This window comes from Cervus canadensis, chromosome 1 (assembly GCF_019320065.1).
Source record: "Cervus canadensis isolate Bull #8, Minnesota chromosome 1, ASM1932006v1, whole genome shotgun sequence".
In the NCBI taxonomy this organism is placed as follows: Eukaryota; Metazoa; Chordata; class Mammalia; order Artiodactyla; family Cervidae; genus Cervus; species Cervus canadensis.
Window position 1 is genome coordinate 14924805 of NC_057386.1, and position 19236 is coordinate 14944040.

Consider the following 19236-nt stretch of genomic DNA (forward strand, 5'->3'; position numbering starts at 1 on the left):
ATACAACAAAATGTTGATCTGAGAGCTGTTCCTTGGGAAGGGAAGGTTAACAATACCATGAGAACAGAGATAACAGGAAAGGAAACAGAGAAAAAAGAGCGGGGATTCACTCAGGGCTAGCTTAAAGCTATGTAGAAATACTAAGCAGTAACTGGACAGCACCACAAGGTACCTGGTGGCCCCCAACTGTCTACTCTAACAACCTCACATTTCAACAATCAAAGGCATCAATAGGTTGGATTATAAAGGCTGGTGGTGGTTTAGTCACTAAGTCATGTCTGACTCTTGTGACCCCATGGACTGTAACCTGCCAGGCTCCTCTGTCCATGGGATTCTCCAGGCAAGAATACTGGAGTGGGTTGCCATTTCCTTCTCCAGAGGATCTTCCCGACCCAGGAATCGAACCCAGGTCTCCTGCACTGTGGGCAGATTCTTTACCGACTGAGCTATTAAGGCTGGTGACATCTCTCAAATGCCTTACTTAAAATGCACAAGTTGCTTCAAAAGTTTTCTACTTCCCTTTTATTAGCATAATAGCAGAGATTAGTTTATTAGTGAGTTAAGCTGATAGCTCAGTGCCCAAGGGAATAACATACAGGACAGGTTAATTTCAGAGTATGACAGAATATGACAGTGATGAACAGCGGGAAACAGAAGGCAGAATAAAGCGGTGCAGTCTGAGGCTTCTGAGTGCTTCAAGGGGCAAAGTTCTATCTAGAATGCAAACCTAAACTCTTCCAAGTTTTGATGTAATAAAATATTTTGCACTATAATTTGCTTACAGTTTGAGAAACATAAACATGTGTATATATACAAATACCCTTACCCTATTACCAAGCCAAGAAAAGGCATCCATAACTCATCTCTTTCTGTGGCAGTCAGATATGTATGCAACTTTAGGTCATTCTTTCCGGGATGTTAATTGTGTGCCCTGATTCTGGGACAGTAGGCAGTCTGATATTTAAAATAGGGAAAACCCTATCTCAGCTGAAGCACTGACCTTCAGCTCTGCTACTTCCTCTTCTAGCACCATCCTCAGATTACTGACTCTCTTCACTTAGCAGAAAGGATCGCCCTGGGTGGCCTACTTCTGATGAAGGTCAACTACTTTTTGGCATCAGTAGAATATTCTCATCTGTGACTAATTCCCTAATAAGGTCAACAAATTCAGGGTGAAGAAGTGAGTGTTGAAAGCCCAGGAAAACAGACCAGAAGAGATGTTCTGTAGCTTCTGAAAGTTCTCCTTATGCAGAGTTTGTCAGGCATTGCACTATTTACTGTGATTTCAGAGGCACTGAGCTAGCCTTCCCTGGTCTACTGAAATGCTCCAGAGAGAAGCTGGAGAGAAAGAGGAGAACAGAGCAGGAAATAATGTACAGGAAGTAGAGGCTGAGGGCCTCACAGGCAAACCCTGCGTGGAGCAGAGTCCTGCTAACCAGACTCCCCAACAATGGAAAGCAATTAGAGCCAGCTTCTTTGAAAGGCCAGCCTGGGCTTTGCCGGTGACATCAAATTCTTAGTGAATTTCCATCTCATTGACCCAGGGGGCCTCAAGCTCTGAGATCAATAACTTAGTAACAAAGCTGGCGCCAGACAGTGCTGCATAGAAGGCTGAATTCCAACTGAGATGAAACATGTAAGGAAGCTTTTTTGATAACTCCTGGTCCTGTTTACTCTCTGCCATTAAGGGATATATGATGATCCCTCAGAAGTCTTGAGTGTTATTCAATCACCAGGGAATAGACTACACAGCATTTGAAGTTAGACGTGTTTGCTCTTCTTGTCCCAGTGCATCAGCCTCTTGCCAAAGTGATCCTAGTTAATAAACAACGTTGAGAAGGTAAGCCTGGAAAGCCATGATGTGGCTGCATAAATACAATCTTTTCTCCTTTGGGAGCCTGAGGGTTTTTATCTGTTGTAAGGATACTCTTAATTCAGGGTTAGTCTGGTTGCCTTGGACCTCAATTTTCAATCCCTTGAGATGTTCCAGGATGAGAGAGCAGATCAGCCAGCAAAGTTCCTCTGGAAACTGATTTCAGTATTGATTAGGCAATTCTAGATTGGTCTCTTTCTTAAATATGTCATTGCCAACTCTGTATTAACATCAGCAGCAGTACTAGCAGGATTTACAATAAAATCCTCTTGGGAATCACATACAATTCATAGAGAACTCAGACCCAGTTTTTTCTTTTTTTTAAATCTTGTGCCCCCAAATACTAATAGCAGAAGACTGTTGCAACCTATCCTGTTAGCCACAGGGATTTAGTTAAAGGAAACCTGAAAGGTCTATTGCTGCACATGAAACAGGAGGGGAGGCGGGCAGGGCACAGTCTCTGAAAGAAGACATGGCCCAAGGACACGACAAACTGATTAGAACCAAACGGGTCCAAGATGGCAGACAAGTCGACTTCCACTAGACCTTAATCCTTAGTGCTGCCCACTGCAACACGTCAGCAAGCCAAATGATATAACCACAAGTGCCAAGACAGTTCCAAGGCTGACCATCAGAGACCAAAATTTGGGTGGTGGCCTAGTTCCTGGAAATCTCCACCCCTTCCTCCAAACAATTGGAATGATTCTTCCATTCATTAGCCTATGAAATTACTCAGCCCATAAAAACTAAACACACCACATTTCGAGGCCACTCTCACCTTCTGAGGTGGCCCGCACTGTCTGTGAAGTGTGTTTCTTTTTAAATAAATCCACTTCTTAACTATCACTTTGTCTCTCACTGAATTCCTTCTGTGATGAGACATCAAGAACCTGAGCTTCATTAAGTCCTGAAATCAAGTGTGTGATCTCAGTTGGAAGACTGGGTTTTGGCCATGTTCAAGTCCCAGCACGTGGGTTTAAGCCCCAATCTGAGGTGTGCAGCTTCACAAAGAGAGGGGGAAGACAAAGAACATTCCCCAACCCCATTCTTTGTACTGTGCACAAGTCTAAGCGTTATACTACATGACCTCACTTAATTCTCAACAGTTCTAGGAATTATTATTCCTTTTAGGTAGGTAAGAAAACTGTCTCGGAAACATTATATAATTTTCCAAAGGTCACACAGTTCCTAGAAAAGGTAGGACTTATTAAGCAGGTCATCTGACTCAAAAGTTCATGTTCTTTCCACTACAGAATGTTTCTTTAACAAGTTTAACTCTTAGGGAAGATAGCACAAAATTTGCCTGGCTTAATATCATCACCAGAATCTGGAACTAATTTTCTAATGAGTCGGCAGGAAGTAGGCTGAGAAGTGTGCCCACAAGCACAGGTGTCTCTAACAAGGGTGAAGAACATGCCCCAGGAGTTAACAACAAAACCCCAGAACAGACAAAGATGGTCAGCCTCTCTGATGAGTCACAGAAGAAGTCAAATGTGGCCTATCTTCTTTCTGAGCCAGAATAAGCTCTGCATTTGGCAGCTATGTTGTTGGTGTCTTCTTCATTTCTAGGAAATCAAGACTACACCTGCTTTTGATAACATCAACTTAATTAAAAGAATAATTCTTTTCTTTGAAAGAATTATGCGTGGGGAGGAGTAGAAAGCACACCTCATTAGGATGCTAGAGATCTAGGTTCTATCCAAGAGGATGGGAAATAGTCTCATATGGAGTGTGGTTTGCAGAACTGAGAAAGATTCTTAAGTCACAGTCAACCGCATGGGGAGAGTACTGAGGTAAGTCAGTGACATCTGCCGTGGGTGTGGGGGGCAGGGGAGGAGCCGTACCTATGATCCACTTGTCATTCCTCTTCTAGCCCCTTGTCCTTTCTCCCCCCTGTTACCTTTATGCCTTTTTGCAAGTGATTCAGTATTTTAAGGCCTTTATAGTAAACTGGGGATAATAACACTTAATTTATCTAAAGGTAGAGTGGCTAGATGAGCTGATCTCTTCCAGTCTTTTTCAGATATAAGGTTTAAGATCCCATTTTCCAGCGTAAATCTTAGGACCAGCTTGGGCTCTAATGAGGTCAGTCGCTGGTGACTTTAAGAACGGCCTGGCTTTTAAACGGGCAATCACAATTTTAAAAGAATTCTGCTCTGAGTCAAAGAGGTGAACAGTGTATCAAATCTTTCTGAAAAGCACTAAGGGAGTTTGTTGAAAGGTTAAATTATAGCCTGTGATCTCTATAGGGGACTTCTCTGAAAGGGGAATCAGAGAAAATTATTTAGAAAAATATGGGAATGTAGGGAGCATTCTAAACATCTATGCAGATTTTGAGCCTTATGGAAGTAAAATTGTGACAAAACAAGTTAACGTCATCATAGCCTTATGTTAAGAAGAAACAGAGGCGATGTCTCCTTTATGTGAAATGTTCCATGAAGACCACTTCTCACTGCTTCCAATACCCACGCTCCATGCAGTAAATACAAAACAGGCTCACAATTGCTTATTACCGATCTATGGCTTACCTGGGATCACAGAGAAATTTGGTTTTCTCGCCTTCTTCTCTCCAGATGAGCCACTCTCGAAAAGAAGGGTGTACAAACATACGAGTCATGTCTCTGCGCTTGATTAGGAACATTGAGAGGTTCTCCATTCTCTGCTGGAAATCCTCCCACTCCAGCGTGCCTTCGATGCTGCCAGCGTTGATGGCTTGGAAGATGTGCTCGTCAGTCAGTGGGTGGAGAGATGCCACTGCCACATTCAGGAGGGGCATCACCCGGTCAAAGGAAGACTGGGTTGGGAACTTCATATTGCACTGGAGCAAATAAACCTCAGAGAGCGAAACAGGAACTACTTTGTAGCTAGAGCTCTTTAACACTAGGTAGCCTTTCTCTATGAGGTCAAATGTGAGTTTCAGGTACAGATAGGACCCTTGGCTGAGGGTCTTGAGATGAGAGCTGAGTTTGCCAAATGTAGTATTGTCCATTTTGCCATTAAGAGAAATGTTATTCTGGATCTCTGAGCTGCTGTGTATCCGGTGCAGGATGTAGGCCTGCAGGTCCTGGTCTATGGCTTCATTCTCTTCTAGTCGATCCAGGAAAATCCTATGGAAAGGCAGCAGCTTGGTAATTTCCTAAAACAGATGGAGAGAGACAGACAGAGAGACAGAAAGACCTTCAGTTTCCCCTAACTCTTGTGATAAACTGCAAGGTCCACAAATTTATTCTGAACTTCTGAGTGGCCAAAGAAAAGAGGGAAATATGATGACGTATTAGTGTCTAAGGATTAAAACATTAGTAGTTGCCTAAAAGGGACACAACCTTCCCTAAAATTAAGACTTAAAATAACTTTTATGAGTCTTCATAAAGGGTATTTTAGGAGCGACTGGATGGTCAATATTCTAAATAACATTCCTAAAACAGAAAACAGAATGCCAAAAGACTCAAAAAATGTCATACAGAATTTGACTTTCTATCCCTCATTATTTTTTAAAATTATTTTAAAATTTATTTTTAATTGGAGGATAACTGCTTTACAATGTTGTGTTGGTTTCTGCCATATAACAATGTGAATCAGCCATAAGTATAAAATGACTTTATTTTAATGGGGGTCTTTTGGAGATGCCTCAGCCCAAAGGAAAAATCTTTTAACAGTGGGAAGCCTGGCACCCTGGTGATCTGCTTGGAAATTATGTTGGGGGAAGGTGACAGGGCTTTGGGGTGACTCTCTTGCTCTGGAATCCATCTTTTCTTATCTGCTTACAGACTCTGCTCCTGTAAGTATCCATTCCCTCTCCTGCAGCAATTTCTTCTTCTCTCCTGGATCACACAGACATGGGACTCAATATTCCTCCCTCTAACTACTGTATCTTTGATCCCATGTTTAGCAAAACTTAACAGAAAAGTTTTCTCTGCTTACTGTATTTCATTCCTCCCTTCCCATTCTCTCCTCCATTTGCTGCAATCAGGCTTTGATCTCATCACTTCACTGGAATGGTCCTAGTTAAGATGATCAGTCATATCTGCACCTTGCTGAATAATGGAGGTTCATTTCTCATCCTCCTCAACCTCTCAGCAGTCTCTGACACAGGTGATCATGTCTCGCTTCTTGAGTTCCTTTCTGCAGCTTGCTTTCACAGCACATTCCCCTCATTTTCCTCTCAGCACACTGGCCACTCCTACTCAGCCTCTTCTGCTGGGTCCTGTCTCATTTCTCGGTCCACCCAGGGCTCCCGTCTCCATTCTTCCTCTTATCTGGCTACCTTCACTCCCTAGAATAGCTGGATCCCATGGTTCTAAATATAGTCTATACATGAGTGACGCCTGATTTTATATCCCCAGCTTGGTCATTTCTCCTGGGCTCTCTTCTTATATATCCACTAACTCAACATTGCCACTTGGATGTTTCATAGACAAACTTACTGTGACCAAATCAGAACTATGAAAACTTCCCCCACTACAAACCTTCCCATGTCAATAAACAGTATCACCACTGATCCTACCATCAAATAGGAGGAACTATCTAGATCTTTTTCTCAAACCAGCCTCTACTCAATTGCTCACCAAAATCCCACAATTCATCCTTGAACCTCCTCTCTTGCTTACATCCACATGCAGCCCATCATCATCTTCTTTAAAATATACTCCAAATATGACCACTTCACAGGATCTCTGCTGAGAAGGAACTATCTAGATCTTTTCCTCAAACCAGCATCTACCCAATTGCTCACCAAAACCCCACAATTCATCCATGAACCTCTTCTCTTGCTTATGTCCACATTCAGCCCATCACCGTCTTCTTCAAAATACAGCCCAAATATGACCACTTCATAGGGTCTCCACTGTTCCCACGCTAGTCTAAGCCATCACCTTTCACCTATACTTCTGCTTCCATTCTTGATCCCCTACATTTTATTATCTACATAGCCAGGAGCCAAAGAAATCTTTTAAAAAGGTAAATCAGATTTCATCACATTACAAGGCTCCTTGGAGAGGCCTTTCCTATCTGTTCTATGTAAAATAACTGTCATCCCCATTTATCTCTTCACTGCTTTATCTATCTTCATAGCACTAACACTGCCTAAATTTTAACATATGCTAATTTGTCTTATTATTTGTGTTCCTCACTAGAAAATAAGCTTTATGAGGAATATTGTCCATCTTGCTCACTGTCCTATTCTTAGTTCTTAAAAATAAGCTTTTACACTTGATATACTTAACAAATGTTTGTGGAAATAATGAATGATCAATTATGAGGGTTCATTTCAAAAGATCTGTGAATTATTTCATTTTCAGAGCTAAATAAAAATAATTTTAAAAAGTTACTGGTTAATTTAGCTACTTAAAATAATTGTAATATATAGTGGAACTATATGTAACCTTGTTCTGTATTTTCCAAGTCTCCTGTAAATGCATTATCATACTTTCATAATTTAAAAACTAAAAAAGAAAGAGAAAAAAAAGTTATGAGTTGAAGTGAATGAAGTATCTGAAAAGTTATTGCTGGCCTTGATTTATGAAGATACTGACTTTTCAAACATAATACTTTTCCTATTCTTTGGCACAGCCGAAAAGTTAGTCATCTGGTCTACCAAGTCATACTTAAAACATCTTTTGAGATTGCACATGGCATAATGTAAAAATATAAGCAAAGATATTATCTAAGTGTATATTTAGTAAAACTAGTCAGACTGTGTTCCTGGAAGTTTATTTTATTCACCCTTCATCTTTTAACAATCAAGCTACTGACCAATAATGGTAGATTACATAACTTTTAGTTATAAAGATACATTTATGTTGATTTATTTTAATTTAACTCAAATTACTTTGAGATCTTAATAATGAACATCTGCAAGTTGATGGTCAGAATTAGAAGTACAGTTTCTGATCAAGGAAGGCAGATTGACCTTAACTGGTCAATCTGCAGGAAAAATACTAAGTGCCTGAGAGTGGGGAAAAGGAGGGCATTGAGGCTATTTTCTGTATGTTGACTACTGATATAAGGGTGTTGCATCAAAATAGTGGGATGGATATATAATGTGAGATTTGATTTTTAATTTTTATTATATTTAAAAAATTTATTTATTTGGTTGTGCCAGGTCTTAGCTCCATCACTCAGGACCTTCGACCTTTGTTGCCGCACATGGGATCTTTAGTTGTGGCAGGTGCAGCATAGCCACAGGTGAACTCTTAGTTGCCGCATATGGGAACTAGTTCCTAGACTAGGGGATTGAACCTGGGCCCCCATGAATTGGGAACGTGGGGAGTCTTAGCCACTGGACCACCAGGGAAGTCCCAATGTGAGATTTTAATGTTCATCAAAAGAAGCTATGGTTTGGGGAAAAAAAAACTGAGAAACCCTGTTTCAAACCAAGTGTGAATATGTAAAGAAGGAAAATATCAACTCAGGTATACTGTGAACAGTAGAGAAGGTGGAGTCATTTCATTTATCCTTAGCCCATGTGTCTACAGATTCAGTTCCAACATTCCTAGTCATTATTCCAGGCCATAAAATGAGTGGTCAGTGAGTAAACAGAGAAGGTAATTAAAAAAAATTATCTCCCAGGGGTAGTAAATTTAATATAAAGCCTGAATAGTGCCAATATTTCTTAGAAAAAGGTATATACAGAAGAAAGTCCATCTTCATGCTATGAAAAGTTGAGAAACAGAAGGAAGAACTGGAAAATCTGACTCTATACTATACACTGAACTGGATTTTGCCTGGCATTAAATGATAAAAAATATAAAACAAAAGTCAAACAGTAAACATGTTAGAGGATCTATTTGCTTTGCTATCCTCAGGACAAAGCCTAGAAAAATGGACTTTCTTTTCATGCTATTTTGAGGGACACTTTATTAGAACTTACCCAGAGCAATGGGAATGGGAATTTGAGCTAAGACAGTCAAATACTGAAAATGGTCTCTCTAGACAGTACCACTTACTCTCAAAATATTCTCTTCGGGAATTACTCTTGCCAGTGCTCTAAAACATGGCAGAGATTTAGAAAAGCTCACTACTAAGGGTACAAGGACCTAAACTTTTTCAGTTTAAGCACTTTCCAAGGGAAATAATTTATGGGTCCAAAAGGAAACAAATACATACCTGTAAACTGGTTCTAACTGTTACAATTAGTTTGAGCCAGGAAGGAAATTTTCCAATCATTTTACTCAGAAATGATACAATTGTATCCCCATAATCCGGTTTGTGAAATTCTGCTTCATTTAATCCATCAATTAAGATGATGAAATCTTCATCTGGAATTTTTCTCTCTGAGACAGAAAGAAACAAATTACTAAATAATTACCAAGTATATAAGTGAGCTCTTTTTGGGTCTTTAATCATGTATCTATTTGGAAGAAAAAATTTAAAAAGGTCTCTGTGTATTTAGTGAATGCTCAGCGCACATAATTTATTATAAAGACACGGAATAATTCATTTAGTGAGTTCATTTTGTTTTTCACCAGGTACGAATACATTTGTCACATGAATAATCTATAAAGCACATGTATCATCATCAACATTTCTCCCATGTTATCAGCTATGAGACAGTCTGAGCACTGCATGTATGAGAATCTGCACACGTAAATTCATTTTTCTCACACACTTGAAAAAGCTGGAAAAGAATGTTTTGTTCCAACCCTTCTGACAGTCTTAGAACAATATCACATGTTCCTCTGGGAACTGCCAAAAATAAACAAATAAGTAAAAAGTTTAATCTGAAGTACAAAGCAGTATATAGGATTATATGTGAATGTGCAGTGGGATGGAAGAGATGGAGGGACAGAGAAAAGGAATCTCAGCCAGTAGACAGACCTACACTAGGCAGGCTGGATTCCGAGATCTTATAGAACTAGCAGCTTCCTAGACTACATCTGAAGCAGCTTCAATGAGACCAGACCCTCAATGTGATTTTCCCAGGGAAGGAGTCATGTAGAAAAGACAACTATCTGCCCCTTTTGTTTCCTGTTCCCTCCTGGACTTTATACTATCCTAATTGACAAAATCAGTTTATCTTTAGGGCTGGCTGGACTATAGAAGAAGACTTGGTAAGATTTCAGGCTTCTACTCCCATGAAATGCTTACTGATTCTCAAACAATATTGAATAATTAGAGATTAAAAAATCTCCAGGCTGAATGAACACTGCAGTATAAATGAATTGCAAAGAACAAAGGAAAGTTCCTAGTTAGCAGGGCCTTCACAGGTTCTAAGGCAGGAGGACTCCTGAGAAATCTGTATGCAGGTCAAGAAGCAGCAGTTAGAATTGGACATGGAACAACAGACTGGTTCCAAATAGGAAAAGAAGTACGTCAAGGCTGTATATTGTCACCCTGCTTATTTAACTTATATGCAGAGTACATCACACGAAATGCCGGTCTGGATGAAGCACAAGCTGGAATCAAGACTGCTGGGAGAAATATCAATAACCTCAGATACGCAGATGACACCACCCTTATGGCAGAAAGTGAAGAACTAAAGAGACTCTTGATGAAAGTGAAAGGGGAGAGTGAAAAAGCTGGCTTAAAACTCAACATTCAGAAAACTAAGATCATGGCATCCGGTCCCATCACTTCATGGCAAATAGGGGGGGAAACAGTGGAAACAGTGACAGACTTTATTTTCTTGGGCTTCAAAATCACTGCAGATGGTGACTGCAGCCATGAAATTAAAAGACACTTGCTCCTTGGAAGAAAAGCTATGACCAACCTAGACAGCATATGAAAAAGCAGAGACATTACTTTGCCAACAAAGGTCCATCTAGTCAAGGCTATTGTTTTTCCAGTAGTCATGTATGGATGTGAGAGTTGAACTATAAAGAAAGCTCAGCACCGAAGAATTGATGCTTTTGAACTGTGGTGTTGGAGAAGACTCTTGAGAGTCCCTTGGACTGCAAGGAGATCCAACCAGTCCATCCTAAAGGAAATCAGTCCTGAATGTTCATTGGAAGGACTAATGCTGAAGCTGAAGCTCCAATACTTTGGCTACCTGATGCGAAGAGCTGACTCACTGGAAAAGACCCTGATGCTGGGAAAGACTGAAGGCAGGAGGAGAAGGGGACTACAGAGGATGCGGTAGTTGGATGGCATCACCGACTTGATGGACATGAGTTTGAGTAAGCTCCAGGAGCCGGTGATGGACAGGAGAGCCTAGTGTGCTGCAGTCCATGGGGCTGCAGAGTCAGACACAACTGAGTGACTGAACTGAACTTAGAGGTTCTGAAAAGAGGAAAGCAGGGGGGAAGAAAGAGAGAAGTCATGGGATGATTGAAGCAGGAAACATGTGAGGAAGAAAAAGAAGGTGAAGCTGGGGACAGAAGGAAGTCTGTGGACTTCGGTACCACATTGGCTCTGTTAGCCTTTGAAAGAGTCAAAACCAATCAAAACTCGATATATTTTTGTTTCAAATTGTATGCAGATTTTTTGCATGATTAATACAACTTTATATTTCCCCCCTAAAGTACTAGCTTTACATAAAGAAATTTAATTTCAATAGCTTAAGTACTTATATATCAGTTCTCAAATTATGAAGTTTCAAGTATTACTTTCATCTGGTGACTTTAGGAAGAGAAATGATGGATTTCAGCTCTATTAACAATGATTATTAATGAAATGTCATCTAGATGATGTAGAGCTAAGAAAATACACGGTTCCTTTAGGGAATAAAAAGAATTTAGGAAGAGAGAGGAGCTGGTTGGAACAAATTGGAATTTACCCACCAAATGGGGGGTTCTTAAGTTCTTGACTTTGAGACCTTGGCTCCTTTAAGCAAAATCATGTCTTTATTGCAATCTGCTTGGCAGATACATTACAGCTGTCCTCAGTTAGTGAGTACCATCACCAACCCCACCCCGTGGTGTGCTGGAGCCATCCTGTGCTGGTTCAGGAGAATCCACTGAAATATTTTCAGGAGTTTGTTGTTAAGCAACTGGTAGCTTCAAATTGGTCCAAGTGGGACTATTTATTTATACAATTTGTTGTTGTTTAGTCGCTAAGTTGTGTCTAACTCTTAACCACAAATGTTATAAGCCCTCCTTCCTACAGCTGGTTGTTAAAATTTACAAGCACACCACTGTCTCCACCACTTCAGTCAGACCTCCTTTAACTTCACCCAGGCTTCCTTCGTAAGAAAGCCATGATTGTCAAGTGGAGAAAAAGGCTGATGATAATGCACGCATCTGTTGAAATTTTCTTTGGGAAAACATTTCAAGCATCAAGATCAAGAACATGCTCTAAATTATCATCTCAACATCTTAATGAATGAAATAACTCAAATGCTAATTAAATTAAATTTTCATTTCCATAAATTCCCAATAGACTAGAATATTCATCTCATGACTAGACAATATATCATTTCTTTTTTAAAAAATGTGAATCACTTAAACCTAAAAAATTTCCTTTTCTTTTGCTAAATGATGAGGTCTCTCAATTATAAATTTAAGAAGTGAGACCTTAGTGATCTTTAGACTTTGCCTTTCAAATGCAACCAGCCTTACAAGAATGCTTGCTTATTTCAAACTTTGTATATTTAAATACATACTCTGACTCAGTAGCTTTTAAAAGATTTTATCAATGAAAATTTTTAAAAAATTGGGGATCGATGAAGGATCTGCTTCATAATTTGCCATGTAAGAACATGTACAGTACAACTACTACCATTATTTCATAGACTAAAAAATATTTTAACATTAGAAGAAGAGGGATGTTATCTAACTTTTACATATATGTCTATGCAAAACTGCATCTGTGTTTTACATCCACACAAATTCTAGGCTGTTTCTATTTTCTTATTTTGTCATGAACCAATGAAAACTTTAAATGGACTGATGCTTAGGAGCCACTGTTCTGGCTGACAAGTCCCTGGAAAGGTCTCCGAAGCCCGTTAACTCTTGTTTTAAATTCCCTGTACATATGTACTCATCAGGGATGCCCCACTGCCCTCACTTACATATATGCTTAGTAAATACTTGAACTGTCTTCCTTAGTAGTCCTGTTCTAAGACTCTCCCTAGATACCTGAGAGAAATAAGAATTAAAGAGACTGCAAGAGAAGAGTCGACAGCTAGAACTAAAGGCAAAACTGGATCCTAGTGCATGAGATTCTACTGTATTAATATTACTGGTGTATTATATAGGGATTCTCAAAAATGAAAAGAAGGCTCACATAAGACAACATTTTTTCTTCAAAAAAGCTGCACTTCACGTGCACTTCCTTTTAGTTGTGATAACAAATAAGTATCACCTTGCATTTCATCTTGATGGCCGAAGCAAAAGTTCATCAAGAAACTTTGAAACATTTGTTTTATATGTATTTGTGTTTGTGTTTTAGCCACCACACTTGTAGAACCTTAAAGAAATGTGAAAAATGTTGACTCTCATTTTTTAAAGAAAAATATATAAGTTGAAATGTAGCTCCTGAATTTAAATAGAAGCTGTATTCTACTGAACCTTCCTGGGAAGAAAACTCCAGTTACCTTAAAAAATTCCCTATTTTAAAAACTATTGTGATAAAAATTAATATATAATTAATACAGTTCATTGTGAAGATCTAAACCGTACACATTGGTGAGTTCTGACAAATACATATACCCTTGTAACTAACATCCTGAGCAAAGACAGAACATCTCCATCACCCCAGAGGTCCAGTGCTCAACAGACACCACTGTTGTGATTCACATCACCATTGACTATACTTGCTTATGATTAACATAAAGTTTTTGAGATTCATCTTATCAATACATTGTTGAATGTACTATTAATTGGTTCCTTTTATTACTAAGAAGCATATTAAGAATTCATTTAATATGCATCAAATGAATATACAATTTATGTATGCTTTTGTTGAAGGATCTTTGGGGGTGTTTTCAGTTCTTAACAACTATGAATAATCTTTGATATAAACATTCTTGCATGAGTCTTTTTGTAGATATATGTTTTCATTTCTTTTGGGTAAATACATCTACCTAAAACGTATTTTGCTTGAAATTGCTTGGTCATAAGGCAGATTCATATTTAACTTTATAAGGAACTGCCAACTAGTTTTCCAAAGTAGTTGTACCACTTTAAACTCCCACCAGTGATAATGTAAGGGTTCTAGTTGTATACCTCATCAACATTTGATGCTCAACTTTAAAAATTTTAACCATTGTGGTGTGTGTAAAGTGGTATCTCATTGTGATTTTAATTTGTATTTGCCTGATGGCTAATGATGGCAAATACCTTTTTATGTGCTGGTAGGCTATTTATATATCTTCTTTTGTGAAGCACCTAAATCTTTTGTCCATTTCAGAACTGCTTTATCCTTTTTTCAATAAGTTACTGAAATTCTTTAAATACCATGGATATAAGCTATGTCGCATACACACATGACACGGAGAGTGACTTATTTTCTTCCCCTTTGTGATTTTCTTTTCCTTTTTCTTAGTAGTATCTTATGTTGAGCAGATATTAAAAATTTTGATGAAGTCCAATTTATTAATTTTTTCTTACATGATTAACGATTTTTAGGATCTAAGAAATCTTTACCTACCCCCAAGGTTGTGAAGATATTCTAAGTTTTTTCTATTAGCTTTAGAGATATCGCTTTTATATTTTGGATACGATCTCAAGTTAATTTTCGTGTATGATGCAAGAAAGGATTGAGATTCATTTTTTCCCATACTGGTATCCAGTTGTTGTAGCATCATTTAATGACAAAAAATTCTTTTTTCCAAATTATCTTGGCATCTTTGAAGAAGGTCAACTGACTCCATATCGTGGGCTTATCTTTGGATTCTCCACTGTGTTCCATTGATTTATTTCTCTCTCCTTGTCGGAATACCACTTTGTCAGTGGAGTGCTAGAGCTAGCTCAAGTTGGTTCATGAGAGCTGACTGTTAAGTTTTTTATGGTCAAATCAGGCCCCTATCCCTGGGCTGATTGTTAAACATTTACTAACACATTACTACCTGTCATGATTTCTACAGCTTTATATTAAGTCTTGAAACCAGTACTGTTGGCCTGTAACTGCTGGTCTTCCAATTCTTTTTTTTTTTTTTAAGATTGCTTTGGCTATTCATGGTTCTTTGAATTTCTGAAAGTTGTAAATAGAAAAAAAAATCCTGCTGGAATTTTGATTGGGATTATATTGAATCTATAGACCAGTTTGGGGAAAAACTCCAATCTACAAACATGGCATATCTCTTCCATTTACTAACTTCTTTAATTTTGCTTTGCATGTTTTGTAGTTCTCATAGTGGAACTCTTGACACACCTTTTGTTAAATTTATTCTTAGGCATTTTGATTCTATAGAAAATAGTATTTGCTCCAGTTATCTACTGGTGCACCAAAAAGCTGTTACTCAAATGGCTGGGAAATGGAATCATCTGCAATAAAAACTCACATGTTTTGGTATCAGGGCCAGAATGACTTGATTGACTATAACAGTCAACTGGAAAACTTACATCAATATGGCTGCTACATGTGGTCTGTACTTCTTGATAAACTCAAAGTAGGCAGTCTTTTCACATGGCAATTGTTGTTGTTTGGTTGCCGAGTTGTGTCTGACTCTTTTGCGACCTCATGGGCTCGCCAGGACCCTCTGTCCATGGGATTTCCCAGGCAAGAATATCGGAGTGGGTTGTCATTTCCTTCTCCAGGGGATCTTCCTGATTCAGGAACTGAACCTGCATTTTCTGCATTAGCAGGCGGATTCTTTATTACTGAGCCACCAGGGAAGCCCACGACATGGCAATGCATCTCCCAAACACAAGTGTTTCAGTAGATGAGATGGGAGCAGCGTGGCCATTTACAACCTAGCCTCAACTATACACAGCATCATTCTGTCATATTTTCTTGGTTGAAGCAGTCAAGGGAAGGAGATACACACCCTAACTCTGGATGGGAGGAATGTCAAAGAATTTGCAGCCATGTTTTAAAACTGCCACACTACTTTTTAAATTTCACTTTTCAGCTGAGTTGAACACAATTCAGTTCAGTTCAGTCGCTCAGTGACTGCAGCACGGCAGGCTGCAACTCCAACTCCATCGCCAACTCCCGGAGCTTGCTCAAACTCATGTCCATTGGGTTGGTGATGTCATCCAAAATAAACACAATAGATATCACATATTGACCATATCAATGATAGCTCTACATTTACAAATTCTAGTAGGTTTTTCTTTTCTTTTGTAGATTCCATAGAGTGTTTCAGTAAACAAGCTCATCAGCAAATAAAGCAAGTTTTACTTCTTCCTTTCCAGTCTTCATACTGTTTGCTTGTTTGTTTTCTTTTTTTTTTATTTTTAGAGTGTTTATCTCTGTGCTAATTTTATTTATTTTTATTTTTTCCAGGACAATCTGTATTTTATTTTATTTTTATTTATTTATTTATTTTTGCTTGTTTGTTTTCTTAACTGTGCTAGCTTGGACCACTGAGGAATTTTGAAAGTAAGTCACCGAGTTCCTGATAAAAGGGGAAATGTATTTAACATTTCATGGTATATGTTTTGGAGTTGTCCTTTATGAGACTAAGTTTCCTTCTATTCCTAGTTTGCAGACCTTTTTAAATATTAATTGTAATTTTATTTTTCTGCATTTATTGAGGTTATAAATATATGTTTATATAAAGACATAGATTTTCTCATTTATCCTGCGAGTATGATGAGTCACACTAATTAACTTTCAAATGTTAAACATTATATTCCTGATCAAGTAGAACTAATCAATTTGCTATTTTGTTTTTCCCAGGATTTTGCTATTATGGTCATGAGGAATTCTTGCCTGTAATTTTCTTTTCTTGTATGGTCCTTACCATATGTTGGTTTTAGCAGTACGCTTGTCTAATAAAACAAACTGAGAAATGTTCTCGTCTCTTTCATTTTCTGAAAACACTTATTTATATTATTTCTTCTTTAAATGCTGGATACAGCTCAGTAATAAAACCATTTGAACCTGGAGTTTTCTTTTTAGAGGTTTTTTTTCATTTGAACTTAAATAGGTAAGAGCTATAAGTTAAAAAGATAAGAGCTATTCAGATTTTCTTCTTTCCTTTTGAGTCACTTTTGTGTAAGTTGTGTTTCTTATAGAATTTGCCCAATTTAAGTTGTTGAATTTATTGCTATAAATTTTAATTTTTAAAAATATTAATTTTTTTTGTTTCACTGATTGCAGCTCTTGCTTTTTATTATTTCTTTCTGCTTACTCTGGGTTTATTTTTCTCATTTTTTTCTAGTTTATTAAGTCATAAACTTAATCACTGACTTTTTACTACTCAGTTTGAAGTTTTTATAATTTCCTCTGTGGTTTCTTCCTTGTCTCATGGGTTGTTTAGAAGTACACAGCTAAATTCCTAAATATCTGGGGATTTTCTGTGTATTTATTTCTAATTAAATTCCATTATCTCAGAGAACATTTTCTGTAAGATTTTAGTTTTTTGAATTCAGACTTATTTTGTGGCCCAGATACAATCCTTGTGCACTTGAAAAGAATGTGTATTATGCAGTTATTGACAGTGTTCTATAAATGCCAACTGGGTCAAGTTGGTTGACAGTGTTGTTAAAATCTTCTATATACTTACTAATTTTCTGTCTATTTGTGCTAACAGTTATTGAGACAGAGAAGTTAAAATCTCCAACTATAATTATTTGTCTATTTAGCTCTTTAGTTCTATTAGTTTTTGATTCATGTATTTTGAAACTTCACTATTATGTTCATGCACATTTAGGATTATTTTATCTTTTGATGAACTCGTCCTTTTATGTTTATCAAATGCCCCTCTGGTAATACTCCTTGTCATGAAGTCCACTCCTCCTCACATGAATATACTCACTCCAGCTTTCTTATGCTCCACATTTATAGGGTATATATTTTTCTACTCTTTCACTTTGAATCTGTGTCTTTAAATAACCTTTCCTGCACATGGCATATTATTGGGTCTTGCTTTTATAATCCAGTCTGATGGTTTCTGCCTTTTAACAGAATTATTTGGTCCATTTAAATTTAATGTAATTACTGATACAGTTGATTTAAGTCTTTCATTTTGCTTGTTCCATACTAAAAAAATATATAAATATTCTGTTTTTTCTTTCCAGTCTTCTTTGGGATTAATCAAATAATTTTCAGTATCTCATTTATTTTACAAATTGTGTTTCCAGCTGTTGCTCATAATGGTGATTTTGTTTTCAGGGTAAGAACATGGTAATTTGATAGAATAATTAAATTCACTCAGAGAACATTTATCAATGGGGATATCTAAAGCTGGTTGTGGAGACCTAAATGAGCAGCAAATATATCTAGTAGCAAAATTATAAAACACATGAATTACAGTTGAGAATCTAGAGCTGAGCCAGCAAGCATTTGAATATTCTTAAATTAGCATTAAGATGTAGATCCTGTATCACTGACCTTCCCTCAAGGTACCCATATATGGGATCAGTTTCTATCTTCACTTATTTGTTCAAAATTTATGTCCTGAAATGCCTGCTACATTCATGGTTGAGGTAATCACCATGAAGGATAAAAGCTGAATAAGTTCTTAGCCTCAACAGGATACAATTCAGACAAAGGAATAAGTACAGAAATAACTAATTCCTATAAAGCACAAAGTATATCTGACATATAATAAAAGTTCAATAAATTTTAGTAACAAAAATTTAAGTTCTATTAAACATGTAGTAATACATGAAGTACCATAAGTAAGATATAAAAAAAACCCTAATGTCAATTTGGAAGGACACTATAACTTACTGGAGGAAGCAGGTGGATCAGCAGGTATTTCATGAATAAGGCGGTATTTAAGGTGGTCCATGAAAGATGGGTAGGATTCTGAGATGTGAGGAGAAGGCATATCAAGAAAAGGAATCAATGAGCAGATGTATGGAGGCAGGAAAATGTAAGGAAGTATTTAGGGATTTGTGAATATTTTGGTTTATATGTAAGCACAGGGTTCATAAGGTAAAAGTAGATCATATGGCTGGAAAGTAGGTTGGCTCCAGGCCATTAAATACCTTAAATGACAGAGTAAGGAGCTGAAAGTTAATTCAGTGAGGTAACAGGGAGTCACTGGAGGTTTCCAAACAGGGAATTTCAGCGACCAGAGCACTGTTCTACAAAGCTCTATCTGGAAGCAGTACGTAAAGTCTAGAAGACTGTAGAGACTGGGGCAGATATTACCCGCCAGGAATGCCATGAATGAGTTAGAGATGAGCCTAAACATGAATCCCTTCAGCCCTCTGGGCATCAGGAGCTCCATGCAGCTGTAGCCTCAGAGCCAGAGATGTCCAGCCATGAGGAGTCTTCATTTTTTATCCTTGTGTGCTATATACATTTGAATAATTTTCCAAATGTGTTATGATGTGAACACAGCACTAGACCAGAAGACCAAAGACCAG

At 37.8% G+C, this 19236-nt stretch overlaps 1 protein-coding gene across 5 annotated transcripts in view; it reads right to left on the reverse strand.

Annotated features, from left to right (window-relative positions):
* Window positions 1-19236, reverse strand: part of TANC2 (tetratricopeptide repeat, ankyrin repeat and coiled-coil containing 2) — a 371222-nt gene that overhangs the window by 54099 nt on the left and 297887 nt on the right. For all 5 annotated transcript variants that reach the window (XM_043465338.1, XM_043465364.1, XM_043465355.1 and 2 more), the window contains 2 exons: window positions 8978-9144; window positions 4402-5009 (listed from right to left, as the gene is read on the reverse strand). In XM_043465338.1, the coding sequence (XP_043321273.1) occupies window positions 4402-5009; window positions 8978-9144 (775 nt within the window). The remainder of the gene's footprint in view (window positions 1-4401; window positions 5010-8977; window positions 9145-19236) is intronic.